The sequence below is a fragment of the Peromyscus leucopus genome, chromosome 2 (assembly GCF_004664715.2).
Source record: "Peromyscus leucopus breed LL Stock chromosome 2, UCI_PerLeu_2.1, whole genome shotgun sequence".
In the NCBI taxonomy this organism is placed as follows: domain Eukaryota; kingdom Metazoa; phylum Chordata; class Mammalia; order Rodentia; family Cricetidae; genus Peromyscus; species Peromyscus leucopus.
In genome coordinates, this window is record NC_051064.1 from 122,469,018 (window position 1) to 122,481,836 (window position 12,819).

At 51.5% G+C, this 12,819-nt stretch overlaps 1 protein-coding gene across 1 annotated transcript in view; it reads right to left on the bottom strand.

The window, feature by feature from the left end:
• Window positions 1-931, bottom strand: part of Kcnq4 (potassium voltage-gated channel subfamily Q member 4) — a 50,874-nt gene extending 49,943 nt beyond the window's left edge. Inside the window, 3 exon segments of the mRNA XM_028886508.2 lie at window positions 357-618; window positions 621-722; window positions 799-931. Of these exon segments, the coding sequence (XP_028742341.1) occupies window positions 357-618; window positions 621-722; window positions 799-931 (497 nt within the window).
• Between the last annotated feature and the right edge of the window lie 11,888 nt (window positions 932-12,819).

Sequence of the window (12,819 nt, forward strand, 5' to 3'; positions counted from 1 at the left end):
AGAGGTGGAGAAAAGGAGAGCCTCACTTTAGTGGCTTCAGACTCGGTAGAGCAGAGAAGCTGAATGCCGAGAGTAGCTGGGACAGAGCGGCGGGGCTCTGCGATCAGGATGGAAGTAAGGAGAAGAGGCAGAAGAGGTCAGATGCGAGGGCAGCAGGGGTCAGCGCTGGGAGATCAGGGGTTAGGGTCAAGCTGGGGGACCGAAAAGGGGGCTCAGGTCCTAGAGGGAGGGCTGAGGCACTGCCGCGGGGCAGGGGGCAGGAGGTGGAGCCAGCGCGGGGCGGCGGTCCCCAAGGAGCCCGGCTCACGCGGGGTCAGCGCTGGGGCACGCGAAGGGGCGCGGGGTCCCCAACTTACATGAAGACGTGATAGACGAAGGCCCAGCCGCGGGGCCGCTCGAGCACGTTGTAGACCCAGTTCTGGAGGCGACGGTAGCGCTTGTGCGCGGCGGAGGAGCGCTGGCCACAGGCGGAGCCCGAGCCCGAGCCCGGCCCAGGGAGGGGCGCGCCCGGCGGCAGGGGGCTGCCCAGAAGGCCGAGACGACGCGGAGAGCCGCCCCCGCCCGCCTCGCCCTGTTCGCTCTGCACGGCCGTGAGCGCCACCAGCTCGGCGCGGGGGCGTCCCCGGGCGGGGGGCCCAGGCCGAGGCGGCGCGGGGGGCCTCGGCCATGGGCGGCGCCGGGCGGGGGCCGGGGCGTTGCGGGGCGGGGGCGCACTCGGGCCGCTCAGAGGCGCATGGCTCGAACCCCGGGCCGGCGAGGCGACCCTGGGCGCGCACGCGGTCGGCGGGGGCTAGGGGCCGGGCCGGGGCCGTGCGGGGGCCGGGGGCGGTCGCTCGGAGCCTCGGGGCCGCGGGAGCCCGTACTGACCGCCCGCTTCCCCGGCGACTGGGGCGGCTCTTTCCGACTCCAACTCTCTTATTACGCGCTCCATGCCGCTCGCCTTTCCACCTGCCGCCGGCGCGCCGCTCACATGTCACCCTCCCCCGCCCCGCCCCGCCCCTCCCCCGCCCGCCCCGCGGCCGCCTTCCCAAATCGGGAGGGAGCGAGAGAGGCGAGCGCGGGGAGGGGGACCCGCGCCCGACGCGGCGGGGCAGGGCGCACGGTCCGGCCAGTCGGTGTGTGCTGGCCCCGAGCGCGTGGCGCGGGCAGCGAGAGGGCCCTCGAGGCCGGGCGTGTACTAGTGGTGTCCCTGGTAGCCGGCCGGCCCTTGGGAGGGAGATTGGGACGCCTCGTGTGTGGTTGTGGAAAGTGGGGCGTGGAGTGTGGAGTTGTGGCCGCGGTTGCGCGAGGGACACTACTCATACTGTACAGGGACGGTGTGTGTATCCAGCGAAGTGTCTACTTGTGCACGCTGGCAGGCTACCCGTGGTTCTGTGTGGGTTCATTGTGAGTGGGTGGGTGGGTGGATGGATGGATGGATGGATGGATGGATGGATGGATGGATGGATGGATGGGAAGATGGGTATGCAGAGCCGGGCAGTGCTGCACGACGGGTGGTGTAAGCGAGAGGTGTGCCCATCGGGTTGTGCCCTTGGTTTCTTGTGCAGGGTGTTTAAAGTTCGCTGAGTGAGGTTGGGACAGCGGCTGCTGCTCCTCCCGCCGCTACCTGAAGGGTCTGGTGCTCTACAGTACTGAGAAGCGTGGGGCGGTGTAGCTCACCGCTGGGTCCAGAGGAGTCTCTCCTCGAAGCTTCCCTTCTTGGTGATGATGGAGGAGACCCCAGCTGACCACCCTGAGCAGAGGGGGCGCTCCCCCGAACACAGACCTGTCCTCATCTTCCCAGCTCGTCCCCGCCTCCATGGGAATCACCCCACCCCACCCCACCCCACCCCTCTCTCCAATTTATCCAGGGAACCTTGTTTAGGGCAGATAGGAAGTATAGAAGTAAGCACAGAGCAACTGTTAGGAGGACTGGACAGAGCCCTCCCAAAAGCCCGTAGTATCCTATTCGTACTTTCTCTAGGAGCAACCCTCCCCGGCAGAAAGTTTTCGGTGCCTGACCGCCATCTCCAGGTGTGGGCTGGCTGGCCCCTTCCCTTCGCCCTGTGCTAGGTGGTGATTCGGGTTTGCTGGCCCTCCTTCTCTCTTCCCCAGCCTAAAGCAGTGGCCAAACCAGCCGCTCTCTCCGCAGGCCCTGCCCCAGGGTGAAACGCTTCCGCAGCAAACTCTTCCCCCCTCGGGAAGGATCTCGGGGGACACAGCTAGCCGGAGGGGCGGGGGAGGGGGCGGGCTGCAAGCTCGATTCTCAACTGTCAGCAAAGGCAGCATTGATCTGCTGAGCGTCAGTAGGGGAGGGCGGGAGGGAGGGCTGTGGGCCGGGAGGGCGCGCAGGATCTGAGATCCCCAAGCTAGGCTTGGCAGCCAGCCGTACCCCCAACCCCTAGTGACCCTTTCCCCTCCTGCCCCGCTGGGGTGCATTCTAAGGTCTGACCTGGATCTCTCCCACTGCGGCTGGTGCTGTGAGTGCACAAGGCCAGGCACTCCTGCGCAGGTCATGGTCTGACCTACTGACGACTGGAGGTTTCTAGATCTCAGGGCTCCACTACGGATGCAGTGCCAGAGCTAGATGGAGCCATCCTCTCCCTATAAGCTGAAGCCAGTATATCCCCCTTCCCATATATGGCATTGCCTCTCCTGACTGTAACTGGCAGTCCTCCATCAGGGGCCCAGGGGTGGGACTCAAGTCTGGGATTCAAACTGCACAATGGAAAGTGGTCGCTGGGAGTCTTTTGAGGTTTTGATCTTGGATGAAATGGAACTTGAATTCAGGTTGTCCCTATCAGCACTCGGAACATCTAAAATTGGGTCTGTTCCGGGAAATCCGATCCTCCAGTTCAGCATCACCTATGAACCCATGCCTCTCTTCGCATGTGGGGGACGGTTGAGCTTCCCTTTCCTCCTTGAGTAAACTGCTCTCTTCAGAGAGAGGGTCTCCTTAGCTTTTCCAACCCATCGCTGGCTAGGGGGAGGTAAGAGGCTGTTCAGAAGCACCTTCCAGGGTCCCAGAGGCTATCTCTGCAGGTAGGCATACCTCTGCATGGAGGGTCATATGTACTGGGGAGGGCAGTTTTTCCTGAGGTGTGGGGGGTGGTAATAGGAGGGCCTGGCAAAGTTGGGCTGTTGTGGTGTGTGTGTGTGTGTGTGTGTGTGTGTGTAGGAGGCAGAAGAGAGAGTCCAGAGAGGACAGGTGGCCACTCTGAGAGTCACTTGGTGGCCTTCCTGTGCCCATCCGGATTCCCAGGACATGACAGAGAATGGACTTTCCCCAGGCAGCCTTTAGTGACTAAGACACTTTTCTGAGCAGACAGCTGTCTCTCCATCCCAGGTCTGGCCTCCCTGATGGAGGGGGATGGGGTAACGAGTGCTGTGGTCTCCCACACCCCATCCATGCCTCCCCCATCTATCCCCTTCACTCCATCCTCAGCAACTTTCTCACCACCGCCCCAGCTCCTTGGCAACCCTGCCCCTCTTCCCAGCTCTCTTTACTCATCCCCTGCCCCATGTTTCTCCCTGGCTCTGAGTTTCCATGGCTGTATAAGAACAGGCCAACTCTCCGATCTGCTGTAATCCATCACTGTCCCCATCATCCATCAATGGAGCAGATATTGATTGAGAGGAAGGGTGGGGAGGGTGAGTGTTCCCATTTGCTGAGCACTAGCTGTGGGCCAGGTCCTATCCTTTACAAAGAATACAGTCCTGTGCTTTGTGGGAAATGGGCTGAGAGGTAGGGAGACACACCTAAGGATAGCCAGTGCCCTGAGTTTCCCCAGCACTTGCATGCTGGGCCCTGAGTGCCGGCGGCGGCGGGGAAGGAATTGTAAGAGTTGATTCTGGGTCTCTAGCACTGGCTCCTGCCAGGGGGTAGGATGCCCAGATCTGAAAGGATCAAGTAGCTGGCACCTTGGTTCTTGAGGCTAGGTTCAAGGCTGGTATTGACTGCTGTCATGACCTCAGGTCATTTCACGGCTCGGATTCCTTGCTGGAGTGGGAGGGTTAGCTTCACTCAGCAGTTTCCAGCCCCTTGTCAGCACCAGGAGTCCTTTTTTAACAGACAGAATCATAAGGTGGTAAAGAATGACCGGGGCAGGGGGCTCCAGGCCCCGCCCACCTGCCTGTTTCTCCCTGATCTCTGGCTGGTCTCCCCGCACAGCTGGCTGCATAGTCCAGGTTGTCCTGAATTCATGGCAATCCACCTGCCCGTCACCCGGTGCTGGGATTATCAGTGTGTGCCACCTCACCTGGCTTTCCCCTGGGTTTTCTTATGAGGCCCGAGGACAGAGAAGCTGCGGCTGGCAATGACAGGGAGCCTTCTTTGGGGACAGGAGTGGCGAGGGCTTGAAGAGCAGCCTTCATCACCTTTGCCTGAGCAAGGCCTCTGTGGCTCCCCTTTTAGCATCTCCCAAACACGCTGGGAGCTCACGAGGCTCAGACCTGTCAGGCAGCCTCAGGCTGGGCGAAGACTTGCCCAGCAGAGCACCAGGCTACAGTGTGTGAGTAGGTAGGTCTGGGATGGGGCGGTGTTCTAGGGCACAGGGGAGGAAGAAGCGTGGCTAGCAGGGCAGAGGCCTTGAACACCAGACTGAAGAGTCCAGATAGCAGACCGGGGGCCTGAGTTAGGCCCAGAGTGGAGGAGGACTCAGGAGGGCTAGACACAATAATTCATGAAGCCACAGGTCAGCTGGGGTTGTACAAATAGGAGGCATTTATCTTACTGTGCAGGTGAGAAGTGGCCAAGGGTGCTCACAGGATGATAGTGTCACATCGTTGCCTTTGGAAGTCACTGAGGGATGTGGGAGCCTTCTCTCTTTTCCCTATACAGCCAAGAGTGGGCAGAAGGATTAAGCTGCCCAGGGGTCAGAAGAACCAGCTAGGGAGCCGATGGCCCTGGGCCTGAGTGTGTCACTTGCCTGCTCCCCCCCTGGACCAAGCTCGTCTGGCCAGACAGGTAAGAGTCACAGAAGTGGAGAGGGAGGAGTATCTCTGAGCTCAGCAAAAGTAAATGCCCACTGATCTTCAGGCCTGGGGTGGTGGGGTTACCTGAAGAAGAGAAAGAAGGGGAAGGGGTGTGGAAACAAAGTCAAATTCATTCCAAACGTGCAGGACTCCTCTACCCTTGGGGTTCTTCCTCCTTCCCTAGGTGGGGGAGGGCTGGCCATGCAGATGAGTGTGGTCCTGGGGTCTCCTGGCAGGTCCCTGGTCTCAGCAAGGGTCACTAAAACAGTAGAACTGTTGGAGTACAGAGGAAGGGCTGTGTTGAGTCATCAAGTGTCTTCTGGAGGCTCAGATCCGTCATCCCAGCTGCTCAGGAGGCTGATGCAGAGAGATCACAAGCACTGGAGTTCAAGGCAAGTATCTTAGGGTTTCTGTTGCTGTGAAGAGACAACATGGCCACAGCAACTCTTAAAAAAAAGATTTATGTATGTATGTATGTATGTATGTATGTATGTATGTATATATGTATGTATACAGTGTTCTGCCTGCACACCAGAAGAGGGCGCCAGATCTCATTACAGATGGTTGTGAGCCACCATGCGGTTGCTGGGAATTGAACTCAGGACCTCTGGAAGAGCAGCCAGTGCTCTTAAACTCTGAGCCATCTCTCCTCTCCTGCCCCATGGCAACTCTTATAAAGGAAAACATTCAATGGGGTGATTTACAGTTTTAGAGGTTCAGTCCATTATCATCATGGTGGGACATGGTGGTATGCAGGCAGACATGGTGCTGGAGAAGGAGCTGAAAGTTTTACATCTTGATATGCAGGCAACAGGAAGTGGTCTGAGACACTGGGTATGGTTTGAGCATATATGAGATCTAAAGCTGCCCTCCACATGACACACTTTCTCCAACAAGGCCATAACTACTCTAACAAAGCTACACCTCTTAATAGTGCCACTCCCTTTGGGGGGCATTTTCTTTTAAACCATTACATTTCACTCCTTGGCACCCAAACACTTATATCATAATGCAAAAATGCATTCAGTTCAACTTCAAAAGTCCCTATAGTCTATAATAGTCTCAAACTTATTTAAAAGTCTAAAGTTCAAAGTCTCTTCTGAGATTCATACAATCTTTTTTTGTTTTGTTTTTGTTTTTTTGTTTTGTTTTATTTTTTGTTTTTTGAGACAGGGTTTCTCCATGTAGTTTTGGTGCTCGTCATAGATCTCGCTCTGTAGACCAGGCTGGCCTCAAACTCACAGAGATCCGCCTGGCTCTGCTTCCCGATTAAAAAGGAATTAAAGGCGTGCACCACCGCTGCCTGGCTTCATGCAATTTCTTAATTGTAATCACCTGTAAAATCAAAATCAAAAAGCAGATCACATCATTCCAACATATAATGGCACAAAATATACATTACCATTCCAAAACATAGGGAAGGGAGTATAGTGAGGAAATACTGGACCAAAGCAAGACTGCAAAACAGCTGGGCAAACTCCAAACTCTGCATCTTCATGTATAGTGTCAAAACGCTCTTCAGATCTCCAACTCCTTTCAGCTTTGTTGACTGCAACACACTTCTTTCTCCTGGGCTGGTTCCACTCCGTTAGTAGCTCTCCTCGGCTGGTATCCCACGACTCTGGCATCTCTACCATTTTGGGGTGTCCACGGCAATCCAGGTTTCACAGCTTCACAGAATGGATTCTTTGAGCCTCCATTCAGGGACACCCCTGACACATGCCTGGCCTAGTGGCTCTCCTTAGTCTCAGAGGAAGGTTCCATAATGCCTTTGTTCTATCCTTGACTCTACAGCCATAACCACTTGGCCAAAGCTGCCAAGTTCTGCTGCTTGCTGGGGCTGGAACATGACCCCCCTCATTCAATTACATCTTTACCAGCTTCAAGTTTTCAATGGTTTCCTTCACTACCTAAGCTTGGCTGTTCTAGAACTTGCCCTGTAGACCAGGGTTCCCTCAAACTTAGATATCAGCCAGCCTCTGCTTCTGGAGTGTTGGAATAAAGGCATGCACCACCACACCTGGCTCTAAGCTTTTCTTTAATTCCTTTCACAAGCTGGAAATCTAGCTGTGTACAATCTTGCCCTGAGGTCATGACTCCCTTTATTCCATTTCTTAATCTGTTTATCTCCTTGAACACAGGACTTAGTTCCATTCCACTTCCTGGTGCTCCTTTTCTCCTCAACTATTACATTTTGTAATTTACCCTGCTCAGCTTGCTCCTTTTTACTATACATCATCATTAGAATTACCACTAATAACCACACAACAGAGTCAATAGTAGGCTGTTTTGAAATTTTTTCTCTGCCAACAGAATTAATCCAAAACTCTTCACTTTAGCCTTAGGTAGACTCTTCAAGGACAAGGGCAAAATTGTCTTTCTTCACCAAAATATCACATTCTTCACCAAAATATCACAAGAATGATCTCTAGGCAACATTCTTCTCCTCTGAAACTTCTTGAGCCAGGTACCCACAGTTCAAATCACACTCAGAACCAATGTCGTCCATGTTTCTACTAGGATAAGTGCCAGTTAAGCAGCACTTAAAGCCCTCAACTGCTTTTCTATTCCACAATCCCAAGGTCCATATTCCTTCAAACAAAAGCATGGTCTAGCCTATCACAGTAATACCCCTGTCTCTGGTACCAACTTCTGTCTTACTTAGGGTTTCTATTGCTGTGAAAAGATACCATGACCATGGCAACTCTTATAAAGGAAAACATTTAATGGGGCAATTTACAGTTTTAGAGGTTCAGTCCATTATCACCATGGTGGAACATGGTGGCGTGCAGGCAAGGCATGGTGCTGGAGAAGGAGCTGAGAGTTTACATCTTGACATGCAGGCAACAGGAAGTGGTCTGAAACACTAGGTATGGCTTGAGCATATATGGGACTTCAAAGCCTATCCCCACAGTGACACACTTCCTCCAACAAGGCCATACCTACTTCAACAAGGCCACACCTCCTAATAGTGCCACTCCCTTTGGGGCTATTCTCTTTCAAACCACTACAGCAAGCTTGGGCAACTTTGTGAGACCTTGTCTCCAAATAAAGTGCAAAACAGGACTGAGGATGTATTCAGTGGGAGAGTGCTTGCTAGCATGTACACAGACCTAAGTTCAATCCCCAGTACAAACAAATAAAACAAGCAAGCTAGCTAGCTCTCCTGACAAAATAAACTTATATTAGGAGGCAGATTTTTGAGAGTAGGCGGGACTGAAGACCTTGAGTGGCAGGGGAAGGGATTCAGAGGGAAGATGGTTAGTACTTGGTAAGGCAGGTGGGAGTTCAGGGGGTCTTACAAGAAGCATGAGGCTGAGTGGCAATGTTGAGAGGCACAGAGAACAGTACCTCCAGGTCAAGCTTGCTCTTAAACTATCTCAGGCTTCTGGAGCCTTCCTGTCTCTGGCCTCAAACCTCATCAGATATCAGTAGAAGCCTTTTCTTGAAATATTAGGTATGGGAGACAAATGCTGGATTTTTATTTTTGTTTGTTTATTTATTATTTATTTTAGACAGGACCTTGCTATGTATCCATGACTGGTCTGAAATTCACCATAAATTGGGCTAGCCTCCAAATTGCTACAAGGACTCTGCCTCCTAAAGGCTGGGATTACAGTTAGGAGCCACTACATCCAGCTTTGGATTATCAATTTAGGAGGGGGTATTAAAAGGCATTTTAAATATACATCTTCAGCCCAAAGGTTAAGAGAAAGATGGTTGGGAAGAAAGATACAACCTAGAGCATGGGTGTGGGCTTCTCAGTGATAGAGTCCTGGGGTATTTCTTTTTAACAATAGTTATCCAAGCATTAAAGCAAAATTGAGAACTCCTTAAGAGCAAAGGTTCCTTCCTGTGAACAAGAGTGGAAGCTGTACCTTAGAGGATTCTTTGTTCTAAGGAGGACAGCCGTATAGCTGGCCCACATGAGCAGAATGAGGGCCTACAGTAGACTGCTCACCTAGGCTAGATCTGGGGTAGTGCTAATCCATCTCTTCCTGTTGGTCACAGCTTTAGGTAGAAAGAGTCCCATGTGAATGGGATACCTCAGCTGGTCCATATGCATTGGAGACTCAGATCCATGGTATGCAAATACTCTAAGCCAAGACACTTGAGGTAGGTGCTACTCCCACATGGCTTGGGCACATCAATTCAAGAAATCACTTCTCAGTATGATGGCTACACTCTGGCACAGTCAGGAAAATGTGCTGCAAGTAACCCAGAGAACAAACTTCATAACAAACGAGTAGTACAATAACTTGAGGAACATTTCCCGCCATGGGAGAATTCATACCTGAAGACCTAGAAAAAATGAAAGTCTAAAAATCTTGATACAGTTAAAATCTTCAAAAATATAAAGGAAGAATCAGCATCTATGAATAAAACCTGAAGGACACCAAGCAGACATATACAGCAGAAATGAACCCAACTATCTAGAACTTTTAAGAAACAGAAGTTACTGACAATGAAAAATAACAAACTCAATAGGCAAGTTAGTAAATAGAGCTGAAGAGAGAATCACTGGTTTAGAAGCTAGAATTGGAGAAATCCTTCAGAATGAAGTGCAGAATAAGGGAAATAAACATGTGAAAGAAGAAGTATCACAGAATGAATGGGAATCTCGAGTGTATGTATCATTACTCAGCAGATATTGATGAGTAACCAAGCTCTTTCCAGAATGGAAACATGAATTTCTAGTTAGGAAGTCTACAGACTGCCTAGTAAGACATTACAAAAAAACTACATCTAGACACCTTTTAGTCAAAAGTGTGGAATATCAAGAATAAAGAGGAAATTCTAAAAGCCACCAGAGAGAAAAGATCGCTTATCTACAAAGGTCCAATAATTGAATTGACAGTAAACTTCTCATCAGCAACAACAGATGCCAAAAGACAAAAGAGCATCTTTCAGAGTGCTGAGGGCAAAGAACTGGGAATCTTCATTTCCATCTATTGCCAAACTGTCTTTGAAATCAAAGGGCAAAATAAAGACATTTGGACATGTACATTGTCTTAGAAAGCTTCTGTCCCACAAACCTCCCGGGGGGGGGGGGGGAGGTGCAGGGCCCAGGGGGAGGGGCTAGGAGCTCACAGGTGCCAAGAGGCTCAGCGGAGGCCAGGTCTCCAAGAAGGGGCAGGAGGCTTTGATATGCAGGGCAGCAAGAGCTGTTTTGGATCTTGCCTCAGCACTGGCCAGACAGAGGAACCCAGGCCAGCCTGCCCAGCTCAGATTTTCCCCTCTTGAATGCCAGTCCTGCTCTCTTCTCGTCCCCTCTTTCTGGGCTGTGGTAATGGCATGATACCCAAGCTAGGGGTGATATCACTGGCCTGGCTCTGGGGCCTTGAAGAGGCCATGCCCAAGCTACTCATATGACTGGGTACTTGACCACTGAAGGGTCTTCTCTAGACAGCTTAGATGTCACCTCAGAAAGCCCTACAGGCAGCTAGTGCTGTGGAAAGGGACAAGACCAGTGGAGGACAGGTCACAAGACTGACAGCCAGCTGATGCCCTTGAGCAATTTCTTAACTTCTTTGTGCCTCAGTTTCTTCCTTATAAGATGGGGGAGATTGCTCACCCCCATGATGATGATGATGAAATGTGAATCAAAGTAATACCAAACCTACATACCTTCCTTCCTTCCTTCCTTTCCTTCCTCCTTCCTTCCTTCCTCCCTCCCTCCCTCCCTTCCTTCCTTCCATGTGGCCAAGAATAACCTTGAACTTTTTTTTGTTTGTTGTTTTTTTTTTTCCGAGGTAGGGTTTCTCTGCATACAGTCCTGTATGCTTTGTAGACCAGGCTGGCCTAGAACCCAGAGATCTTCCTGCCTCTGACTCCTAAGTAATGGGATCAAAGACATGTGCCACCACCGCCTGGCAACCTTGAACTTCTGATACCCATCTTCACCTTCCAGCTGCTGAAATTACAGGTGTGCACTATTTATAGCCAGTTTGTGCTGAGCTGGGGATCAAACCCAAGGCTTTATACATGTTAGGCAAGCCCTCTCTCCCCCAGCCTAGCTCCATTTTCCTATACAATAGCATCTTAGAAGGTCAATCTCAGAAAACTCAGCCCAGCAGACAGACCATCAATGCTCAGTTAAAACAAAAAAAAACCTAACAGAATGCCATGGTGAGCAGCTGAGATGGTGGATGTGTACGGGTACTACAGTCCACAACAGCAGGGACCTCGCCTGGCTTGTTTTCAGCTGGACTCAGAATGTCCCAAACAATATTTGACATAGGCACAGGGTGCCAAAGAAATCTCTGCCGAACAGCTGTGTACGTGAGCTCTAATAATAGTTTGTAGATGTTGACACAGGAGCATCGAGAGAGTCCTCGCTGACTCTGCCCAAGGAATTAGAAGTTTCTCAGTGAGAGCCATTTCAATTGGGCTTTGATGGATGTATGAGAGATCAATACACGGGAAGGGCTTTCCAGGCACCGGGGCCAGCACATTCTGAAAATATGGCTTCAAGTTCAGGCAACAGACGGTTAGTACAGAACACTGACTGCAGTGGCAGGCAGGGCGGGAGGGCGCAGACGCGGAGTTACGGAGTAGCTTGTATGGAGTTTTGTCGGAAAGTCTTTATTTAAACCTAACTACTTACGTTCATATGATACTCCAAAGAGAGCAGTTTCCAGTCCCACTGTTATCCCAGAGGCCCCTCTCTTCAAGGGGTTGGTTGGTGTCTTAGCAGAAAAGGGATAGTCACACCCCCTTCAGTTCCTAGAACTATTTCAAACCCAGAAGAGGATGGGGACTGGTGACTATGGACTCGGTAAGGGTGGTATGCTGCCCCCTTGTGGCCTTGGCCAACCAGGGCAGCAAGGCATCATCTAGGTCCCATAATCCCAGGGGTCTCCAATCTCTACCCCCAAGCAGCACCAACTTTTTACTACTCCATACACACTCAAGGTTGGGCCAGGGATCCTGGGGAGCCAAGTAAAAGCCAATGTGAGCGATTTACGTAAAGCTGTCTTCTCACACTTCCTACCTTCAGACAAAGGAGGTGAACAGGGGTCAAGGCACCAGGGTTCAGGTCTAATCCCACCCCTAATTCAAAATGACCTTGGACACGTACGTCATTAAACTAGGCCTCTCTTGCCACCTGTACCCCAGGGACTGTGCTCCCTCTCCATGGCTTCTGAAGGGTCACTGTGAAGACCATTGTTACACTGGGGCTATGAACACTAGGAAGGAAATGCTCAGAGTGCTCGGGATGGATGTAAGGGGATCATGCTGGGGATTAGCTAGGGGCTCTCTGGGGCTGCACCAAAGGGTTTGTTTACATCTGAACAGGCCTGCTGGCAGGGCCATTTAAAGGGAACGTGCTAGCTAGCTGCTTGCCAATCACACCGATCGAATACTTAGAAAACAAGGATGAAGTCTGAGTAAAAGCAGGCTGTAATGGCTAGCACTTGGACATTGAAGAATGAGGTGGAGGAGTGGGGTAGGACAGAGGGTACCAGGAAACAGGATACAGCTCCTTTACTGTGAGCAGGCCTCTCTACCTGTTCACTAGATGGGATGTCCCACTCGGGGCAGGTGGAAAGGCCAGATGCTCCCTTTATAGAGACACAGCTAGATGAGGACAACTGAATTGGGGTGGAGTCGATATGAGAGTTATTTTTCCTTAGCCTACTTACTGACAATTATTGGTGAAATCCCTTCATCTTCTCTGGTAAGGAGCCTCTATCCAACACCTTAAAACTAGGAAAATGGTTTTGCAAAAAAACTGTTCCTTTTCTTGCTTATAAAGTGTGAATGACTCCCATACTTGGTCCTAGCTTTTTGCTTTGGTGGCCAGGAAGCTCAGCATCAAATCATTTCATTTGTGTTTCTATTTTTTGGATCCCAATCTCCTAT